At 53.5% G+C, this 14533-nt stretch overlaps 1 protein-coding gene and 1 long non-coding RNA gene across 4 annotated transcripts in view; one reads left to right on the top strand and one right to left on the bottom strand.

Moving 5' to 3' along the window:
* The first annotated feature begins 24 nt into the window (after nucleotides 1-24).
* The window catches only part of DCST1 (DC-STAMP domain containing 1), a 17097-nt gene continuing 2588 nt past the window's right edge, over nucleotides 25-14533 (top strand). The window contains exons 1-16 of one of the 3 annotated variants that reach the window (XM_030824362.1): nucleotides 25-73; nucleotides 191-316; nucleotides 655-780; nucleotides 873-947; nucleotides 5605-5733; nucleotides 6677-6816; nucleotides 7585-7801; nucleotides 7902-8045; nucleotides 8928-9049; nucleotides 9544-9701; nucleotides 12084-12183; nucleotides 12316-12411; nucleotides 12551-12677; nucleotides 13380-13496; nucleotides 13971-14113; nucleotides 14243-14356. In XM_030824362.1, the coding sequence (XP_030680222.1) occupies nucleotides 256-316; nucleotides 655-780; nucleotides 873-947; nucleotides 5605-5733; nucleotides 6677-6816; nucleotides 7585-7801; nucleotides 7902-8045; nucleotides 8928-9049; nucleotides 9544-9701; nucleotides 12084-12183; nucleotides 12316-12411; nucleotides 12551-12677; nucleotides 13380-13496; nucleotides 13971-14113; nucleotides 14243-14356 (1869 nt within the window). In that variant the 5' untranslated portion in view covers nucleotides 25-73; nucleotides 191-255. Of the gene's footprint in view, nucleotides 74-188; nucleotides 317-654; nucleotides 781-872; nucleotides 948-5604; nucleotides 5734-6676; nucleotides 6817-7584; nucleotides 7802-7901; nucleotides 8046-8927; nucleotides 9050-9543; nucleotides 9702-12083; nucleotides 12184-12315; nucleotides 12412-12550; nucleotides 12678-13379; nucleotides 13497-13970; nucleotides 14114-14242; nucleotides 14357-14533 lie in introns of those variants that run through there. The other 2 variants (XM_030824363.1, XM_030824364.1) reach the window with 2 other exon arrangements.
* LOC115837622 overlaps nucleotides 11383-14533 on the bottom strand; it is an 18801-nt gene continuing 15650 nt past the window's right edge. The window contains exons 3-4 of the long non-coding RNA XR_004032650.1: nucleotides 12151-12346; nucleotides 11383-12044 (exon numbers count right to left, since the gene is read on the bottom strand). This is a non-coding gene — a long non-coding RNA (uncharacterized LOC115837622). The remainder of the gene's footprint in view (nucleotides 12045-12150; nucleotides 12347-14533) is intronic.

Genomic DNA, 14533 nt, shown 5'->3' with positions numbered 1-14533 from the left:
AAGGTTCCAAAGGGCTTTCACTGCATGTGTCTTGGAATCCTTGACCCAGTTCCGAGGACTGGAGAGGCGATAGGTAGGTCTCTAATCTCCTTCCCCACTTCTCGGAGCAGAAGGATTAAAAGGCCCAGAGCTCAGGCCTAGGCTTCCTGTGAGGCGGAAGAGACAGGCAGCACCTCTCTTCTCTCACCAGAACCTTGTGTCCAAGGAGGTCCTTCAGGAGACCTGGGATGAGTAGTGCTTCCCCAAAACAGACTCATGGACATTAAACATCATCAGAATGGGGCAAGAGGGCAAAGAAGAAAACAGCCTCATACCAGTGAGTTACTCAGCAGAGACCCAGCATCCCTTGACCTCCACTCTCGTCCCATCTCTCCTCCTGGAACTCCCGCACATTATCCCCCCAACTCGGTGTCCCAGCCTCCACCACCTCTCTGGTATAGCGCCTCCTGCCCCCCAGCCCAACCCTTGCCTTTTCTATCCCTTACACCCGTACCACTTCTTCAGGCTCCCTCATCCTCCTCCAGGGTCCCCTAATTTCCCACTGTTTCACATGCCAGGTTCCCCCAGCCTCTATCCACCTGCAAGCCCTGAATCCTAATGAGCCCCATCCCAGGCAGAAGTGTGGGCTATTGAGCTACCCTGTCCCCCTCTTAGCGGTGCAGAGGCTCCTGAGCTGGGGGCTGCCAGTCTCCTGTAGCCGGTTCCTGTGGCGCCAGCCAGGCGAGTTTCCTGTCACTGCTTTCCTGCTGGGGGCAGGCGCTGGGGGGCTCCTGGCCATAGGTGAGTGTGGAAGCAGAAAGTCTGGGGTGGGCAGAGGCTGGACCAGGGCTAGGACCCATCTTTTGGCCTTTGGCTTGACCTTGTGCCCTTAGGTCTCTTTCAGCTCCTGGTGAACCCCATGAACATCTATGAAGAACAGAAGATAATGTTTTTGTACAGCTTGGTGGGTTAGTGCTGGGCAAAAGCCAGGAACACTCAAGCGGCCTGTGGAACACAGCGCCATCCTGCATGCCCAGGAAGGAGTCGGGACTTGTTTCTTCTGTACCCAAACATCCCCTGTGGCTTCAGCCTCCTCCTGGGCTTTAGGGGGAGGTCCAGAGGGAAGAGGCCACCAATTTAAGAAGGAAGACACCGTCCTTGCCCTGAGGGAGTCTCTCCATTCCGAGGGACTCCCCATCACCCACATGATATAGTCCAACCCCATAACCCTTCATAACTCTCATCTCTCCTGACCTGTCTGACCTTGTTTTCTGATCCTCCTAAGAAATTCAATTCATTCATTCATTCATTCAGCACTTACTGGGAATCTGCTGAGGATTTAGCAGTAAACAAGGATGACAAGCATCCAGCCATTTTGCTTTGGTTTTGTTTGTATGTTTTTGTTTCCATTCTGAGACGGAGTCTTGCTCTGTCGCCCAGGCTGGAGTGCAGTGGCTCAATCTCAGCTCACTGCAACCTCCACCTCCCAGGTTCAAGCCATTCTCCTGCTCAGCCTCCTGAGTAGCTGGGATTACAGGCACCCGTCACCATGCCTGGCTAATTTTTGTATTTTTAGTAGAGACGGGGTTTCTGTATTTTGGCCAGGCAGGTCTCAAACTTCTGACCTCAAAAGATCTACCTGCCTCAGCCTCCCAAAGTGCTGGGATTACAGGTGTGAGCCACCGTGCCCAGCCCAGTTTAGATAATTTAACAGCTCAGTAGCTTCGAGAAGGACTCAGGTTCCTTCTGTCTTTTCTCTGCCATCTTCAGTCTATTGACCACTCTCTTCAGGTCACAAGATAGCTGCAGCAACTCTGGCATCACATCTTCATACAACAATGTCAAAGGTCAGAAAAAAAAAAAAGAGGAAGAAACAGGCCAGGCACGATGGCTCATGCCTGTAATCCCAGCACTTCGGGAGGCTGAGGCGGGTGGATCACTTGAGGTCAGGAGTTTGAGACCAGCCTGGCCAACATGGTGAAACCCTGTCTCCACTAAAAATACAAAAATTAGCCGGATGTGGTGGTGCACACCTGTAGTCCCAGCTTCTTGGGAGGCTGAGGCAGGAGGATTGCTTGAACCCAGGAGGCAGAGATTGCAGTGAGTGGAGATCGTGCCACTGCACTCCAGCCTGGGAGACAAGAGCGAAGGGCCGTCTTGAAAAAAAAAAAGAAAAGAATAGAAGTTCAATCCCAGGCCCAACTTCACTGTCTTGGGCTGTGTGATTTGAGGCTAGGGAAAAAGGAAAATGACCTAGGTGACAGAGTGAGACTCTGTCTCAAAAAAAAAAAAAAAGGAAGAAACATCCTTTCCTCATGTCCCTTTTTAGGAACAAGGGAAACTTGCCTATAATCCCTGCAGTAGACTTCCTCACATCTCTTTGGTCAGAACTGCGTGCAACACATGCCCTTTCCTGAACCTGTCCCAGGCAAGGGAAACAGAATTAGCATTTCATCACCCGTTTATTGAATTAATCCTGCTGGATACCAACAGGAGACTACTTTTTCTCTGACCCACTGTATTCAAACATGTTTTTTTTCCATTGATAATCTTTCACACAGCCCGTTAGATTTCTGGTTATATTTCTTTAGAAGACTTAGTCCTACTTCAACAATTAAGACTTATTTTTAGGGGTTAAAGAGGTCCAGTCCACTCTACATCAAACTTTTAACCTCATTCATTCTCAAGCATCTTCCCTCCTTATCTTGCCCTCCCCATCCCTTGGGCCCCCAGCTCAGGCCTGCTCCCTAGCATGGGGTCCTGCAATGGAGAAGGGGCATGGCCTGCTCTTTCCCTTTTTTCCTCTACTTCCTTCCCTTTCTGGTTCTTCTGATGTCAGAAGGGAGATTAGAAGAATTAGAGGAAAAGGAACAAAAGTCCTAAGTCACTAATGCTGTTATAATTCCACTGTGGATGCCTGCGTGTAGCAGGCACTCACACCCTGGCTGTCCCAGTAGGCCTGATTATTGTCTCCTAGGAGGCTGTGTGTTGACCTCGGCAATGCCCAGTTTCCTGCAGAGGCCAGTTCTTTTTGGCTGACCTCGAGGGAAGCCCCCCTTCAGGGGCACCCACAGCCTCTTGCTTTTTGGATCCCTCCCTCCAGCAGGCTGGGAGTGCACACATCCGTGCCCTGCCAGGCAGAGAAAGCAGGGCACTTTCCTTTTTGTGGAGAATGGGGTCTCACTATATTGCCCAGGCAGGTCTCAAACCCCTGGGCTCAAGCTATCCTCCCGCCTCTGCCTCCTTAAGAGCTGGGATTACCGGTGTGAGCCACCACGCCCCGTCAAAAGCAGGGCACCTTATGGCTGCCTCTCTCCTGCCCTGATGAGAAGCAGATACCAGTCTCCATGCTTGTGTGCCCCCATTGTCCAGGGGAGGTCTACAGAGGCATTACAGAGGCTGAGCTCTCCCAGGAGCTCTCCCTCCACTCTGTGCTCCGGTGGCAGCCCTGGAGTGGCCTCATGAGGCTCTGCACTCACCAGGAGTCTAGTCTACAGAGACCAGGCAGGTTCCCCTTCCTGCAGCGCCAGTCCCTGAAGCCTCCTGGACTCCTGGAGTCTCTCACTTGACATGTGACACCCATCCTCTCCACAGACTCTCCCTCTCTGCCTGCCCATTCCAACCACTTTTCTCCCCTTCCAGGAAATCCACATTGTCGGTCTTTTTTTTTTTTTTTAAGACAGAGTCTTGCTCTGTCCCCCAGGCTGGAGTGCAGTGGCACAATCTCAGCTCACTGCAACCTCCGCCTCCCAGGTTCAAGCAATTCTCCTGCCTCAACCTCCTGAGTAGCTGGGACTACAGGCACCTGCCACTATGCCTGGCTAAATTTTATATTTTTAGTTGAGACAGCCATGGTGGCCAGGCTGGTCTCGAACTCCTGACCTCAAGTGATCCACCCACCTTGGCCTCCCAAAGTGCTGGTATTATAGGCGTGGGCCACCATGCCTGGCCCATATTGCTGTTCTTTTTATATAGATGGGGTGGGATAGAAGAGTGATTTTTGCTCAAGTTTTGCTGTTTTGGTGAGCCCAAAGAAGATACCCGTAGCTCCATGGGGCTCTCATTAGAACATAGGGCCACTATTTGTCAACTATTGGCCTCAGCTCGAGTCTTTGGCCAGAAGGCCAAGACCACAGAACTAGTCCCTTTCAATGTCCTGTTCTACCATGATTGGTTTAGGCAGATCCAGATTTATCCCTCAGGGGCTGGGGCAGGGCCAAGCTATTACCCTTGCAAAAAACCCAAGTTGTGTTAGCAAGGAAGAAGGCAGAAAAAAAACTGTGGGGTGGCACCTGACAGGGTTTGCCACAAACCTGTATGACTAGGTGGAGCCAGCCATGTGAAGAACAGGGAGAGGAGTGTTCCTGGCAGGGGGAACAGCTAGGGCAAAGACCAGAGAGGAGGAATGAGCTTGGCTTGTCCAAGGAGCAGCAACGAGGTCTGTGTGGGTAGACATGGTGAGTGAAGGGCTGCATAGCATGAGATCAGGAGGCAGGCAGGAGCCAGATCACAAGCTAGATAGACCATGTTAGGGAGTTCAGATTTTATACCAAATGTGGTAGAAAGCCGCCGAATGGTTTGAAGCAGGCAAGGGACATGATCCGATTTATGCTTTTGCAAGATCACTCTGGCTGCCTTGTAAAAACTGAAGTGTAAGATAGTAAGAGAGGACATAAGGAGACTCATCAGGTTATAGTCCCAGTAAGAGATGATGGGGACTCTACCACGACAGTGGAGATGGAGGAAGTGTAAGCATTTGGGATTTGCTTTGGCGATCATTCGGTGAACATTCCATCAACACACGAATCTTCTAGCTCCCCCGACCAGCTTATATTGTTCCTTTGGCCTGGAATGCCATCTGCACCTCCTAACAACACTTACTCACCTTCCAGGCCCAGCTGACACATCGTCTCTTTGTCCAGCCTTCTCAGCCCCACCCCTCCCTAAAGAAATACGTACTCCCTCCTCAGCTCCCACAGCGCTCTATAAGCACCTCCCTTGTGCACTTAGCACATCGTGTTGTAGTCATTTGTTTACTCATCTGTCTCTTTCTCTGGATTATGAGCTTCCAGAAGTTCACTGTCTCCTTGCAGAGACCACAGGGAGACACATGTGAAACTGCTAAAACATACCAGGTGGTACGTGACTAAGGGCTGAAATTAGAGGCAGGGACTGCGAGTGCTGTAGGTGTCTGAGTACTGGGAATACTGAGGTGGGCTCTGATCTCTCTTCTGACCACTCTGAGCATGAGCGCCTGTTTCCAGAGTTTTTCTCTTGCTCTCTCTGCTCCCTCAGCACCTAGGGTCAGTGTCACTGTAGCCCGGAAAACCTTGGCTTCCTTCCCTAACACAAACACACAAAAGTCAATCATTTGTGGCTTTTTAAGTTCTAGCCATCCCTCTATGCCCTTCCAGAGACTGGCACATAGCTCAACTCTGTGAGTGGCTGCTGAATGAATGAATGAATGAGTGGCCTAGCAGGTCTATCAGAGTCAGTGTAAATGGGGATAAGGGCAGGATGGTGGTGGTTCCAGAATGGGGTGTTGCAAGTGGGTGCTCTGGTAAACATGAGGAAGGGAGGCAGCTTCCTCACTTCGCCTCACCACCTCTTGGGCTCTCCTGACAGGCTTGGGGGCCATGGGCTGGGGGACCTCCCCTCACATCCGCTGTGCCAGCCTCCTACTAGTACCCAAGATGCTGGGCAAGGAAGGCAGGCTCTTTGTCCTGGGATACGCTTTGGCTGCCATCTATGTGGGTGAGTATGTGGGGGCCAGTGAGTTACACTGAAGCAGTGACCCTGGGTGGGCCATCCAGTGGGAGCCAGGCCAGGTGAAGGAGAAAAGACAGGGGTGTCATCCCAGCTGCCCTAACTCGCTGTGTGTCCCTGAGGGAGCTCCTCCCCATATCTGGGCCTCCTCAGTTTATAAGAGTGAAAACATTGGCCAGCCACGGTGGTTCATGCCCGTAATCCCAGCACTTTGGGAGGCTGAGGTGGGTGGATCACCTGAGGTCAGGAGTTCAAGACCAGCCATGGTGAAACCCCATCTCTACTAAAAATGCAAAAATTAGCCAGGTGTGGTGGTGCACACCTATAGTCCCAGCTATTCGGGAGGCTGAGACAGGATAATCGCTTGAACCTGGGAGGTGGAGCCTGCAGTGAGCCGAGATTGTGCCATTGCGCTCCAGCCTGGGTGACAGAGCAAGACTCCGTCTCAAAAAAAAAAAAAAGGCCAGGCATGGTGGCTCACCTGTAATCCCAGCACTGTGGGAGGCCGAGGCGGGCAGATCACGAGGTCAGGAGTTCAAGACCAGCCTGACCAACATGCTGAAACCCCATCTCTACTAAAAATACCAAAAAAATTAGCTAGACATGGTGGCGCGTGCCTGTAATCCCAGCTGCTCAGGAGGCTGAGGCAGGAGAATCGCTTGAGCCCGGGAGGCGGAGGTTGCAATGAGCAGAGATCGAGCCACTGCACTCCAGCCTGGGCAACAGAGGGAGGCTCTCAAAAAAAAAAAAAAAAAAAAAAAAAAAAACAGTGAAAAAAATCAAGGGTTGAACAAGATGACCTTTCATAGGCTTCTCGGCCCCACCACTGTATAGTTGTAGGCGATGGGCACTATGTGCAGAGAGGAGCTGAGCGGGTTTGAGAAAGTGCTGGTTATACAGGGAGGTGACCCACCAGGGCCTCTTTCTCCAGGGCCAGTAGCCAATCTGCGGCACAATCTCAACGACGTGATTGCATCGCTGGGCTGCACCGTGGAGCTGCAGATCAACAACACCCGTGCAGCTTGGCGCATCTCCACAGCCCCCTTACGGGCCGTGTTCAAGGACCTGCTGGTTAGGAATCTGCACAGGCAGGGCCTGGGGGGGTCCCTCTCCCTGGGGCCGAGTTAACTTGAGCTGGGAGTTGTCACCCTGGATTTACAGTTTCCCAGTGGGGATACTACTAGCATTTTTTGCAGAACTATTCCCAGACATTGCAGAATGTGCCCTGGTCCTGGGACATTAAATGCCAGGAGAGCCCTTGAGTCACTGGGATATGCTCTATACACATTTCCTAATACCTGAGTGGTCAGTACTCTGGACAGCTGAACTAGAATATCTAAGAAATTTGGGAGCTTTTGCCGTGAGTAGCTCAGAAGTTTCGAAGACAAGAAGATTCAAGAATTGGGTATTGGAGGGCTGGAGACTGGGGGTTTGGGAGAATTGGAGAGTTGGGGAGATGGGGGCTGAGGGGTTTGGAAGTTGGGGGCATTCAGATGGCATAATGATCGCAGAGACTAGTGGTGAAGGGTAAGGTCTAGGGACCGGGGGAACCACTGACCAGGAAGGGTCTGGGATGGGAGGACTGAGGAAGAGCTGAGAGTCTGGGAGGTACGCAGAGCCAGGACATGTGGTATCAGACAAGGCAGCTGGTGGGGGAGGTTCCCAAGGGCAATGGACAGCCGGGAATTTGAGGTGAGAGGCTGTGTCTCAGGGCCTAGGCTCCCTGCCGGCCAGGGGTGAGAGCCCAAAGCTTGGCTACTGGGGGAAGACAGACCCTCAGGCAGCAGAAGCTCTAAAGCCCCAGCCCTCACCCTTTCCTCCCTCCACCTCCAATCCCAGAGTAGCAAAGAATTGCTGAGAGCAGAGACTCGGAACATCTCCGCCACTTTTGAGGACCTGGATGCCCAGGTGAATAGTGAGATGGGCTACACCCCTGAGGATGCCGTGGACTCAGGGGAGACAGCCCAGGGCAGGGAGGCCCGCCAAGCCCCAGCCTCCAGACTCCACCTGTCGACACAGAAGATGTATGAGCTGAAGACCAAGCTGCGTTGCTCCTGTGAGGGGTATCCCTGGGGAGTGGAGGGTGGGGTAGGATGTGGGGCCAGCATTGTGGATTAAGATGTGGGAACCTCAGACACCCTTGCTCCTTCCTACAGATGTGGTGAACCAGGCCATACTCAGCTGCCGTCGTTGGTTTGACCACAAGCATGAACAGTGCATGAAGCACATCTGGGTCCCACTCCTCACCCACCTGCTCTGCCTGCCTATGAAGTTCAAGTTCTTCTGTGGCATTGCCAAGGGTCTGCACAGTTGCAAAGGGGTGGGGAGCATCAGGAGTAGGAAGCTGAGTCCTTGGGACCCACTGGTAGGCAACAGGCAGGAAAGCAACAGATGAGGAGGGTTTTGGCCCTGAGGCCACAGCATCCTTAGAGCCCAGTCCATCTGCTGAATAGCCCTGTGACCCAGGGTGAGTTACAGCAAAGCTCTGAGCTGTGGCTCTTCATCTGAAAGATGGGCATGGGCAGAATAACAGTAGTTCTTGCATTAATTTTTTTTTTTTTGAGATGGGGTGTTTCACTCTTGTCACCCAGACTGGAGTGCAGTGGCGTGATCTCGGCTCACTGCAACCTCTGCCTCCCGAGTTCAAGCGATTCTCCTGCCTCAGCCTCCCGAGTAGCTGGGATTACAGGTGGCCGCCACCATGCTCAGCTAATTTTTGTATATTTAGTAGACACGGGGTTTCACCACATTGACCAAGCTGGTCTTGAACTCTTAACCTCAGGTGATCCACCCACCTCAGCCTCCCAAAGTGCTGGGATTACAGGTGTGAGCCATCGCACCCAGCCACATTAAGGGCTTTTAAGGATTTATGGGGCTAACGTATGTGAAGGCAGTGGCAGAGCTGGCACACAGAGGAGCTGCTCTGTAAACGCTGGCTCTCCTTACTGATGTTTGTTATAGTTGAGGATAGATGGACAAAAATGGGGGAACTCAGGTCTGGTTCCTGGAGGGCAGGATCCAAAGAGAGCGGAGAGGGGAAGACTCAGTGTTGGTGTGGTAGCAAGCCATGGGCAGAGAGATAAAAAAGCAGGATGAGGAGGAACACAGGAGGACAGGCAGGCCAGGCCTGCACCTGGAGGACAGGCCCGGGGAGGCCCCTGACCCCGCCCACTGTCCACCAGTGATGGAGGTTTGGTGCCGCAATCGCATCCCAGTGGAAGGCAACTTTGGGCAGACCTACGACTCCCTCAACCAGTCTATTCATGGCCTGGATGGGGAATTTTCAGCCAATATTGACTTCAAGGTAGAAGGCAAGGGCGAGGGTTGGTGGGGGGTAGATAGGGAGTGGGAGGAGGGCATGAGGGAATAGGGCTAGAGGAAGGACAAGTGAGAGGGCACAGGAAAGAGGGGACCAGGGGTGAGGGAGGGGGACAAGGAGGGGAATGTCGCTGGTGTTGAGGGGGCCCTTTGTTTCCCATCTCCACCCCTGAACACCTGAGATGGGCAGGGGAAGGGAAAGGTGGTGAGGAGGGGACAGTGCCAAGCCTGTGGTTTGTGCAGACTTGGCCTGGGGCAGGAGCTATCAGCCAGATATGAGATGATGTCAGCTGATGTAGGTGCAGGGGAGCAAGACTGTGTCCAGGAGGGTGGTGAGCAGAAGGAAGTGACAACTCCTGGAGGTCCTGGGAGGGCCCCGGGGCCACAAGTGGGGTACTGGGGGACAGACGTCGTGAAGAGGCGGGACCTGGGTCTGGCGAGGTGGCCGCAGGCTGAGTTTGCTCATGTGCCCTCCACCAGGAAGAGAAGCAGGCTGGGGTGCTGGGGCTCAACACGAGCTGGGAGCGCGTGAGCACCGAGGTGCGGGACTACGTGCACCACCAGGAGGCCCGGCTGGAGTGGGCCCTGGGGCTGCTGCACGTGCTGCTCTCCTGCACTTTCCTGCTGGTCCTGCACGCGTGAGCCATGGCCCCCACCCCAGCAGCCCCTCCTCTGCCCCAGACTGGAGCCCTGGCCCTGAAGGAGGCTGTAAGGATGGAACCCTAGCGCCTATCCCCACCTCTGAATCTGAATATTATTTACTTTTGTCTTTGTTTACACAAAGTTAAAGGAAATGTGGACATTTTGTCAGAAGAACATTACCCATGTTCCCACTGCCTTAAAAGGCCAACCGTCTTCATTCATCCACCTCCTTCCAGCCTTTATCCCAATACTGATTTTTTTTTTTTTACATTTAGCTTTGACTTTTGATTTTTTCTTGCCCTTCATATTCCCCTTGGCTCTGACTTTGTGCCATTTTTATCTTTCCATTTTGCTTTCATTTTCTCCTGCCTGCTGCGTTGGCAGTGACTTTCCCTCCATTTAGAACAAAGTCCTTAACCCCACCCAGCCCAGTGTCCAGCTGGGCTGCCCCGGGCCTTGCTCTGCTCCAGCTCCCCTGCTGGTCTCTGGACCCTCTATTTCCCATCCCGACTCCCAAACACCTGAGATGGGCAGGGCTTGGGTGAGGGCTGCCACAGGGCTGTTGCTCTGTCTGCCCCTATGTGGGGGGCCTAGAGTGACTGCAAGTGAGTGGGTATGCGTGTATCTAGGGCCCGATGGGAAGACAAAGATGAAGCAGCTCTATTCCTGCCCTCAATAAGCTCATGATCGCTAGGCATGGCAGCTCACTCCTGTAATCCCAACATTTTGGGAAGCCAAGGTGGGAGGATGGCTTGAGTTGAGGTGTTTGAGACCAGCCTGGGTAACACAGTGAGACCTCATCTCTACAAAAAATGAACAAAATTAGCCAGGTGTGGGGTACATGCCTGTAGTCCCAGCTACTTGGGAGGCTGAGGCAGGAGAATCACTGGGAGGTCGAGGCTGCAGTGAGCTGTGATTGTGCCACTGCATTCTGCATTCCAGCCTGGTGTCAGAGTGAGAGTTTGTCTCAAAAAAAAAAAATAAATAAATAAAAGCTAATGATCTAGTTGGGATCATGAGACACGCACAAGACAGAGATGGTTCAAGGGCCATTCTGTGGATTGGCTTTTGAGACGTATATGGGAGCTGAGAAAGTGCCCCTTGGAAGGGTCATAACTGGGCTCCAAATGGCTACAGATGGGGACCGGTGGTCAAGGAAAGAAGGGTGTCCCTTGGGTAAGGCTTCTGGCATCTGTGGGGTGCAGAGGGCAGAGGCTGGCCTGGAGGACTGAAGTGGGCATGACCAGAACAGTCTGGAAAGCCCTGCAGGAAGACCTGGAACTGGCGGTGGTGGCAAGATGGCCTCAGGAAGTCTGGAGGGAGGGAGGCCAGGTTGGGTCGGAGGTTAGGGAGCCTGGCCCGGGTAGAGCATGGCAGGAAGATGGCTTGAGATGGAGGGGGAAGGGGAAAGGTGCAGAGAGGCTCAGAGCCAGCTTGTGGAGGGAAGGAAGGAGGCACAGAGTCAAAAGCTACTTCCAGGCTTTCAAGCTGGGTGAGGTCATGCACTGAAAGGACAGCTGGCGGGAGGGCAGGCCCTGGCTCAGGAAGCCCAGGCACCACCTCTGTGAGCCTCTCCACAAGAGGGCACTCACAGTATGTCTTTGCACTTACAGTAGTTTTAAAGGCAAAGATGTGGATTTTTACAGGGCCCCAGAAGCAATAGTACTGAAACTAATGTTTCACACTTTACAGAGTTTGTTTAATGTACTTTTACAGTTTTAAACACATTTGCAATAATTAACATTTTTTCCTTAGCAAACTGAAGCATTATGTAGGGCTTTGAGAAATACATGGGGGATAGCTATATATGTAGGCATACACCCATGCACACGTGCACTGTGCTTAAGGGTAGCCAGAGAGGGCCAGGGTGTATTGGGGAGGACGGAGATGGTGGTCTGGGATGAGTTTTGCCCCAGCACACCTCCAGGAGATATGCTGCAGGCAAAGCCAAGAGGCAGGAACTTGTGAGTCACAGTGGATTAGGTGATTCCCGAAACCTCAAGGAGTTTCCCCCTCTCTGTGACTCCGCTCGATATTCATCCTGCAAGATGCATGCCTGTCCCTACCTCAGATGCACACATGCAACTCCCTCCCAGACAGGCCGGCCATGCCCTCCTCTGAGCCCCCACCTCATCCCCTACGCACTTCTGCTATGTCTCACCCATCGTGTAGGGAGATGTCTCCCTCTACACAATTGGAAGGCAGGGACAGAGTCTTCTCCTTGTTATCACCATCGCCTAGCAGTGCCTAGGACATAGATGGTGCTCAATGAATGCTGGCTGGTTGGTTGAATGACTGTGCCTCAAGGAAACCCGTGTTTGGGGATAGCTGAGGAGAACCTGGAGGAGATGGAGACATCCCTGCCCATCCACCCACAGGTCTTTCTCCTACATGGACAGCTATAACCATGACATTCGTTTTGACAACATCTACATCAGCACCTACTTCTGCCAGATTGATGACCGCAGGAAGAAGCTGGTGAGTGGGCGCAGCACTGCCTGGGGATGCCTTGCTGCTGTGTGACCTGTGTGGGTTCATGCTCCAGGAAGGCAGAGGGGAAAGGGCAGAGGGCCCTTGGGCTTCCTAACTGTGTGGACATTTGTTTTCCAGGGCAAACGGACTCTGCTGCCACTCCGCAAAGCTGAGGAGAAAACCGTCATCTTCCCTTGCAAGCCCACCATCCAGGCCTCAGAAATGAGCAATGTGGTGAGGACGGCATGGGGAGCGGACTCCTGGGTGCAAAGACAGGCCTGAAGGTGAGGGTAGAGGGTAAAAGGCACCACAGAGTGCTCCGTGCCCAGGCAGGTGGCACTGTCCAGCTCTGCCCCTCCTGCTCCTTGGCCAGGTGAGGGAGCTCCTGGAGACACTGCCCATTCTGCTGCTGCTGGTGGTGCTGTGCGGCTTGGACTGGGCTCTCTACTCCATCTTTGACACCATCCGCCACCACTCCTTCCTACAGTACTCCTTCCGCAGTGAGCCCATCCCCCCAGACACATTCCAGGCCCAAGAGACACCCTCTGGAGAACTCCAATGCCTGCACAGGCGCCCCACCCTAGTTCTTCCAACTGTGCCTCGTCCTTCTGCCTTTTTTTTTTTTTTAGACAAAGAGTCTCACTCTGTCACCCAGGCTGGAGGAGTGCATTGGCGCAATCTCAGCTCACTGCAACCTCCACCTCCCAGATTCAAGCAATTCTCCTGCCTCAGCCTCTTGAGTAGCTGAGATTACAGGTGTGAGCCACCACGGCCAGCTAATTTTTCTATTTTTAGTAGAGACGGAGTTTCACCATGTTGGTAAGGCTGGTCTCGAACTCCTGACCTCAAGTGATCCACCTGCCTCGGCCACCCAAAGTGCTGGGATTACAGGTGTAGGCCACCGTGCCAGCCACCTTCTGCCTCTTCTTTTCCCCTTTCTGTGATTCAGCCCCTCCCTGTCCTCCTCAAGGTCAAATGTCAGCCCTGCAACCTGACAGCTCTCACAGCAGGTGACGGGGGCTCTTTACCCCTTTACACTTACAACTGGGAGCAGCAAGGGGTTAGGATTCAGGAAGGGACAGAAAGACCCAGGCAGCTGAGAAGCATTTCTGTGTCTTGACCCCTCCCTGACATCCACCCCCTTAACACATTCCTGATTTCCCCACCTGCCCTGACTTCCCTACCTGCCCTCCTGGCCACAGGTAGTCATAAACTGGAGGTGAAGGTCGGGGGAGACTCCATGCTAGCCCGGCTTCTTCGAAAAACCATTGGGGCCCTGAACACCTCCTCAGAGACAGTGATGGAATCAAACAACATGCGTGAGTGATGCTGAAAGTTTGGATCAGAGGAATCGAGGGCGGTGGGGCAAGGGTCAAAAGACTCCAAGGTAAAGAGTTGGGGGCCTGGGCCTTGGGTGTGGAGAGACGGGGATTGGAGCACTTGAGCTGGGGAAATCGGAGCAGGGAACACATCTGGGCAGGTTTGAAGAAGGGGAGCATGACAAGCTTGGGTCAGAGGAGTCTGGAGGCCAGGGTCTTGGGGCTAGAGGGCCCCAGCCCTCCAGAGCAGCACTGTCCAACAGGACATTCAGCGAAGATAGAAATCTGCAAGATCTGTGCCACACTGGGCCCAGCGGCTACAGTACTGACAGGGCAGTTCTGCAGTGAGGGGCAGGCAGGAGGAGAGCAGGGGAATCAGAGGACTGCACCTTCCACTGGGATGGGAAGTCCAACCCAGGGCTGCCCTGCCCCTTGGCTGGTCCTGACCAGACCCCTGGCCTGCCCCTCCCCTAGCCTGCCTGCCCCAGCCTGTAGGCCTGGATGCCAGGGCCTACTGGAGAGCTGCGCTACCAATTGGCCTGTTAGTGTGTCTCTGCCTGTTACAGGCTTTTGGCTACCGACTCCGGAGGGTCATCGCAGCCTTCTACTTCCCCAAGGTTTGCCCCTCCCCAGACCTCTCCACCCCTACACACCAGCACACACACACACACACCACACCCAGCTCCCTACCAACTCCATCTTTGGGGGATGCCTTTCTCTATCACTGACCCCCTCCCTGCCCCCAGCGAGAGAAGAAGCGGATCCTGTTCCTCTACAATGACCTATTGAAGAAAAGAGCAGCCTTCACCAAACTCAGGAGGGCCGCTATCCTGAGGCGGGCGCGACAGCAGAAGGCTCCGGTAAGTCCAGGCGTGAGTGCTACTGCCAGCTCCTGGCTGGGTCTAAGTACAGCGGGGCAAGGGGCAGCTCCCTTCAGTCCACCCAGCACCCAGCACCCACCAGTGGTCGCAGGCCTACTCGAGCCTGGTGAGTTCTTTTTATTTTTTGAGATGGAATCTCACTGTGTCGCCCAGGCT

This window comes from Nomascus leucogenys, chromosome 12, assembly GCF_006542625.1.
Source record: "Nomascus leucogenys isolate Asia chromosome 12, Asia_NLE_v1, whole genome shotgun sequence".
Lineage (NCBI taxonomy): Eukaryota > Metazoa > Chordata > Mammalia > Primates > Hylobatidae > Nomascus > Nomascus leucogenys.
This window is presented reverse-complemented; position numbering and strand designations above follow the sequence as displayed.